At 38.6% G+C, this 7,616-nt stretch overlaps 1 protein-coding gene across 1 annotated transcript; it reads right to left on the bottom strand.

The window, feature by feature from the left end:
- Positions 1-24: 24 nt before the first annotated feature.
- Positions 25-7,318, bottom strand: afmid (arylformamidase). The gene is made up of 11 exons (XM_058046171.1): positions 7,180-7,318; positions 6,762-6,852; positions 6,202-6,306; positions 3,972-4,020; positions 3,812-3,897; positions 3,668-3,740; positions 3,499-3,596; positions 3,341-3,419; positions 2,381-2,516; positions 2,019-2,123; positions 25-1,884 (listed from the first exon to the last, which is right to left on the bottom strand). Exons 1-11 carry the CDS (start codon positions 7,204-7,206, stop codon positions 1,855-1,857), a joined length of 879 nt encoding a protein of 292 aa, XP_057902154.1. The 5' UTR covers positions 7,207-7,318; the 3' UTR covers positions 25-1,854.
- Positions 7,319-7,616: the final 298 nt, after the last annotated feature.

Genomic DNA, 7,616 nt, shown 5'->3' with positions numbered 1-7,616 from the left:
GTAATGTGTTTCGTGTCGTCCTCCTCCAAGGAAGTGTTATGTTCAAACATGCAGGAAGGACGACTATGTCCTCACACGCCTTTACTATTCTTGTAATTGCAATAACAAATTCACACAGCACTTTAGCTGGGGATAGTTTCTCAAAAGCCCGCAATAAGTGAAATCCGCGAAGTAGCCAACTTTTATTACATATGTTTTAAAGCCCCTCAGCATACACTTTCCTATTTTATCACATTTCTCTCCTGTTTAAACACTCTCAAAGTTCAAATTTCGCTTGAATTTAAATTTTGTTTTGTATTCTTGTTAAAGCATCTTCTTCTGCCATGAACCAAAGATTAATTTACGGCCTACAGCCGGTTAACTTCGTCTTTAGGATGTACATAGCTAGCAGTTAGCATCAGATAGCCTTGCACAAGATTAACAATGGTTTATAGCCAATCAAAACACAGAATACAATGGGCGGGTTCTCCTTTAGCCAATCACAACTGTTGTGGCTCTATATTTACCAGCCACACTTAAACGTGAGTATACAACACCCTATACTGGTAGCAGTAGTAAATACAGTGACAGATACACAACAGAACCTGGATAGACCACTCTAATACACCACAAGGATGCAGAATACAGTGTGCATCGCTGTTTAAAAAATTCAACAAATGTGCATACGGTGAACCACAATGTAGTGAGGGAACACTATATTAGTTTTTCATTCGACTATTTTTTTAACTATTAAGTTACACATTGCTGCAAAGGATAGAGCATACACAATACACAAAAAAAATTAAATACAATTTGGAAAAGTATTTTTTGCAGTGTACAAATCCTTCAAGTAAAATGATAAGTTTGAGTTTGTTTTTTTCCCCATGAAGAGATTAACCAGACACAATTTTTTTTTTTTTTTTAGTGAAGAAAATGAAAGATGTCACAAAGTACAGCTCTGGACCTCCACTCAAACAGAAGTCTCGAACTTGGATATGCTACCTATCCTACCTTGATATGCTATTCCTGAGTCCCGCCCATGCAGGAACGTTACCCTTTCCTTGGTGGATCAGTGTGTGACTACGTGTCAGTATCTGACTGGCTCCAGCCTGTCAGTCAAGGGTGTGTGTTTTCTACCCGTGTAAGCAGCAGCAAAAAAAATTAAATATATATATATTGTACATTTATTGTAAAAGTAAGTATTTTGAAAGTTACGTTTCAATCACCTTGTAGTAATTGCAATTTTATAAAATTACAGATATTCGGAATAAGATTTTATATGATCTATGAATACCTTTAAAGTGCCCTGCTGCTGGTTTATACTCTACTGTAAGAAATAAAAGGCTGTTTTTTTCTAGTCGCCAAACATGATGACTATTCTTAAATGTTTGTTTGTACAAGCTGCATTAATGCCTTACGGTACAATGTGCAAACACGATGCAGTTCTGTGCAATCTAAGTGATGAGTGATTGTGCACACTTATTTTCGTATTATACTACTATACTTAGCATAACATGTGTAACTACAGTATTTCATTTAGGACATTTTCAAATCCTGAATGTGATCACTAAAATGCTACATTCACATTGTATTTTCTACTTGTCTTTAGCCAGGACATGCCAAACAAACCAAAATTGAACTGAGATCATTTTGACTCATGCAGACATCTCAAATACTTAGATACACACACACAAAAAATTATTGTGACTACGAAAAAAAAAACCCAAAACTGTCAAGCGATTGATGACTATGAATGAAACACATCCTCCTAATTGGACAAAATACTCTAACGCAGTTGAAATGGATTCAAACGGATGCGTGCATGTAACATTTATCTTCTCATAAGAACATATGTTGATACAGCACAAGTCCACTTCAACTCTTCCCCATCATCTTCAATAGGAGCTGCAGAGAAATAAATAAATCCCTTTACAAAAGTCTTGGCAAGATTTACAGCCATTTTATAGACATTTTCTCTCTTTTATAAAAATTAATGGCTGGATTCTGTTAAAAGCTTAAACTTGAGACAGACTGTGTACCTTTACTAAGTGATACTCCTCGTCAACCAGCTGCTCTACGATACTAAAATGATCCGTGTTGGAAACATCCTCCATGGTCACGTTCAGCCCTGTTGCCTTCAAAGCCTTTCAAGGACAAAATAAAAAAATCTCGTTACGCAGAAGTGAGGAAAAAATGCTTAGTAATAACCCTGCTTTTTATTTGTTCTTGTTGTTACACTTGTTAACATAAGAGATTATATCTTCTTTTAAAAAAATATGTAGCAGAAAATGTCTGTTTACACAGTGTACCTGTTTGGGAAGGGACAGGGTTAAAATGAGTCAAATATTTGCTGTACAGATGTGTGCTCCTCTCTGTTTGCAATTAATTATGGCACACTTACTTTGTAGTAATATTCCGACTGCTTGCGAAACTCGGGCGAGTCGTTCTCAGCCACAGCCACAACGATTTGGCACGAGGAGGAGGACCGTTGCAACTCAGGGATCAGCTTGCTGGGGCTGTTTCTCATGGCCACCTCCCTGACAAAAGTAAAAGTAAAACAAAAAGTCTTTTTGATGAAACACCCACACATTGACATTGCAAAAATAAATAAATAAAGTTATTAATTGTATTTATCGAGACATTTTTGTGCACTCATGGACACTGTACAAAATAACAGGCATTTCTACAACAAAAAGGTGACATAAAGGGCACCTATTATGCTCATTTTTGACACTTTGTATCGAGTTGTGGACTCACAATAAAGCTTTCTAGATCTTCCAGTTTCTGCACCACTTTCTCTAGTTTTTCAGCCTGTTTAATTTACTCCATCCCCGGCCCTCCGCTAGGTACGCCGCTGTGATTGGTCACACTCCCCAGCACGTCCGGATTTGTAGGCCTGCGTTTACCAAGTGCACTGACGTCAGTTGACTTGACTGAAAAAACTCTCTAAAACTGAGCGTGCAGAGCCATTAACAAATTCCGTATTTGACGCTTTGTCATATGTTACCACGAGAATACCATACCAAAGACTTATTTATGTCTTCAATGGATGACTTGCTCAAATTACGTCTACAATGTTGGATAGTATTAGTCTAAAGGTGACTATAGGGGTGTTGGGTCATGTCTAGAGGGCTCTAATATTGTTAAGAAAACGTATGAAATGCAAAACTTTAACTAATCAGTGATGTTATGCTTCCATCCAGCACGAGGCTCACACTGCATTCCGCTGGCACGCACCGTTACTATTTCTCAAGCGAGCGTGTTCATAACCACTCAACGTCGTAACACGGAATGTCGTAAACCGAGACCACCTTCTGTCAAGGGTCCCATGTGACAAAATGAGTGTGCAATCTTCACTTACTCTGTCATCTTCAATGGCTCGTTGACGTAGGTGGACAGAATGGGCAGGAGGTCATAGATACCACTGATAAGAAAAGCACCTAAAGAAGCACACACAGGCTGTGAATGATCCCGTTCCCGTTCCCGTTCCCGTTCGGCATCTGTCAAGAAGTTGCTCACCTTTGATTTGAGGTGTGACGCCGTACTGCGACCAGTCCGTGGAGAGCACCATTGCGGCCAGGTGAGCACCGGCAGAGTGTCCACACAAGTACAGACCACTGACAAAGATATCGTCACGGTTTAACTGACAAAGGTCACACTGGATTTGCCAAAAAAAAAGAGGGGGTACCTGATGTGAGAATACTGTTGGACGACAGACACAACACTCTTGCGCACTTGAGACACCATCAGATCCATGTTACCTGAAAAGAAACATCTTCATACAATATCCTGCTTTTCTCATCGACGATAACAACAGGAATCAATGCTATACCTCTGGGAGCGATGTCGTAACCGACGGCAACCACCACCACACCTTTACCGACAAGCGGCACGGCCATGAATCCTGATTCGTCTTTGCTGTACGAGCACAAAGAACAAACGTGAAAAGCACTGCACGTGAAAACAAACGCCAAACTTGCCAAACAACATACCTAAGAAACTGCCAGTAGCCCCCGTGAATGTAAATGACAAGGGGCACGTCTGAAATACACAAGAGTTCACAGTGGACACGTCTTTCATTTTTTTAACTTGTCATGTTTATTCCGCATTTCTTCGAAAGTAGTGACGAGGAAGAAGAGCGATACAACCAACGCTTACCGACACATTTGGTCGGCAAAGTACATATAAACGAAAAAGTGCAAAATGATGTGCGCTCACGGACAGTGTCGCTCGCTACATTGCAAAAGAAATGCAATACAGTAAACCTCGGATATATCCGATTCAATTGTTCCCACTGGTTTTGTCCGATATAAGCGAAATCCGTTATATGCGTATACCGGAAAATGTCCGTTTTACGCATATATCGGATTTATATCCGGTATATGCGTGAATCGGATTTTATCCGTTATAAAAAGGCACTTCCTTGACTATGTTTCCAATGTACCTGGACTGGGCAATGAAAAGAGACGTAAGGTAATGAGAATTTAACTTTATTGGACTCTGAGCATAACAAATTGTTAATTAAGCTAGGCCAGGGGTGCTCATTATGTCGATCGCGAGCTACCGGTCGATCGCGGGGGTGGTACTGGTCGATCGCTGGTCGATCACGGCGTGACATTACAAAAATATCATCCCAGCATCAATGCCGTCACTTGATTGATATACAGGGCAGCCATTCAGATGACAACTGAATTTTGACCTTTAGGTCACCGCTCATGCGTAAACAACGATGCAAAGTGCTAAGCTAGTCGGCGAATTGCGAGATTTTAAAGCCCTCGCTAAAGTTTATGGTCACTAAAATGAGTGAAGGAGCTGGACCAAGTAAAAAGGCAAAAACTGGACCAAGTAAAAAGGCAAAAAACATATCACTTCCATACGGATATGGAATATTATACGGATATTATGATACGGATATTATCCATGACTGATAAACATTTGGAAGTGTGCTTGAGGCTGGCTATCAGCAGCTACTGTCCGGACTATGCATCCCTGGCTGGTTCAATTCAGTGCAAGTCATCAAAGTAAACTCAGGTAATTACAAAAAATGTTAATAGTTAATTATGTGTGTTTTGCAATATTGGCTCATTTGGTTATGTAAGGTACATCAACATACATTGTACGTACAAATAATCCTCAATACATTTGAAAATAAATAGATGTTTTGCATTTTTGTAGTGGGTAGATCATTTTGACTCGGTCATTTTAAAAGTAGCTCGCATGCTGAAAAAGTGTGAGCACCCCTGAGCTAGGCCCTGTTACGCCCGTCAGGCCTACGTTATTTCCAATAGTGAGGTTAAGATCTCATTCACTGCTGTGCTAGTATTATTGACGTCACTCACTTTTATATTTGTCCTAAATCTGGAGCCAGGAGAAAGACAATAGCCAGTGACATCAACAAGATTAGCATAACGATGCGGCCATCCGATATATGCCAGGGAAATTTCATGGAAATGCATTGGAACGGGACTGGAGATTTCGTCCGAAATAGGCGAAATCCGTTATAAAAAATCCGATATATGCAATGAATTTTTATTGGAAATGCATTACAGAAAAATCTGTTCTTTTTTATCTGTCCGTTGTGAGCGAATTTCCGATATATCCGAGTCCGATATATCCGAGGTTTACTGTATTTCAATACAGCTGAAAAGGCAACATTATGGGAAAAGCTAGCGATGTTTGTGTTGAAGGACATCAGACACTGCATATTACTCCATCACCATAGATATGTGGTCCAGCTCAAATATGACCCCCTGCATTAAAAAAAAACTACATAACTGCGTGTGTGTTTTTTACGGTCTATTTTTGATTGTTTATGGTTATGATTGTGTTTTTTAAGTGCAATTTTGTCATTCTTTTTTGTCTTCAATTTAAAAGCTCTTCACATTCCAATTACAATGCTAAATTATATAAATTAAAGTTGATTGCTTTTGATACAATGTACTCATTATTATGCCGAATAATATCAATTATCAACAATAATTTGTAGAATTATCATCCAGCAAAATTTGTTATCATGCCTTTTATTAACATCTTAATTTCATTCTACTCTCATTTAATAAAATCAGCATGGTATTCTTTGTATAACAGTATGTTTATTACTTACCTGAGATAGGTTTATAAGATGTAGCTATAACTACAAAGACTATGTCAAAGTGTCAATACTGAAAAAGGTCAATTAAAAGTAAATGATGATGAAATGGGAGTGTCACGTCAGTTACACACCGAGAGAGTTGGTGCTGGGAATATAGGCATCCAGTTTCTCGCCATCACCTTCTCCATAGGGGACGTTAAGTAGAGTTTGAGCCAGACCACGCGCACGCTCTGTACCTGGATGCAAACACATAAACAATTCAATGTTAGTATGGTTTCATTTATCGCATACATGCTTAACAAGCTTACAGTGAAATATATAGTGCATATGATTAAGTGTAGCCCATGATTCAACAGGTCTGAAGGGTAAACAAGCAGAGATGGATGTCTCCATGACAAATTACTGTTTACTTCCTTTGAACGTTCACCCATTACCTTATTGTTTTCTAAAGTAGAACATGTAACAATACGTGTAGGTTCTTATATGTACTGCAAATATGTAAAGTCATGTTAAATCACTCAATTTACAAACACCTGTCCTGTTTAAGATGCTTTGATAGTTAACTGTAGGAAACTTCCCAACAATCGTACATATAAATTAATACATATTTCATTTAGTTTTTATTATTACTATTTTGACGAAGGAGGCGTTAAATCCCCATATCTCGAATGAGTAAAAAAGGAGGCCAAACCTTCTTTTACAGCCTTGACGTGGGCCTTGATCACGTCGTCTGCCGACATTCTGGGCGACCAGCGGCTAGGCGAGTACTGCTTCTCCAGCTCCTGTCCACAGTCGCAGGGAGAGAGTGAGCTGGGCAGCCATGGACGATCACACGGCGACCGCCATCATTTGCGGAGTAATACACTAAAGACCACTTGCTAAACGACAGTAAACAGCGCCCCCACTCTGATACAATGTAGCCGTCCGCCTTATTAAAGGGTCACGCGCATATACTGTATTTTAATACACAAATCATTTATAAAAATGTCAGATTTTAGGCATTTATAACAAAAAAAATCCGAAGAAATGCTGACAATTGGATAGCTAATGTTTTAACAGACATATCCATTCTATACCAAAGAAATAACAACATGAAGTCACAATCTTACATCTTTCTTCATTGAAGTCCAGTGCATTGTCGTTAAAAATATATATATTTATATATTAAATATATATTAAAGTCAAAAGCTTGTCTTTATAGATGATCGAAAGTTATTTGAGCAGAAGTGGGAGTGAACTATTTTGGACTTTCGACTGAGGTTATGTTTCAATTTGTGGCGCCAGTACCCGGATGTTTCAGTCAACACCCCCCAAGTGGTTAGCATGAAGCTCAGTAATTGCGTTCTATGCCGAATTAATAAATTAATACAACTTTTAAACAACTCAATAAAAATTATAACAAAAAATATAATAGCCATTTGACCTTTCCGCAATATAGAGAAAATTGTAAAAATAAAAAATATATAAAAATATAAAGTTCCCTGGTAAATATTTTCTTTCTGTTGCATATGGCCACCATGTGGATCGTTACAATCATGCTTTCATT

Source organism: Doryrhamphus excisus, chromosome 1 (assembly GCF_030265055.1).
Source record: "Doryrhamphus excisus isolate RoL2022-K1 chromosome 1, RoL_Dexc_1.0, whole genome shotgun sequence".
NCBI classification, from domain to species: Eukaryota; Metazoa; Chordata; class Actinopteri; order Syngnathiformes; family Syngnathidae; genus Doryrhamphus; species Doryrhamphus excisus.
This window is presented reverse-complemented; position numbering and strand designations above follow the sequence as displayed.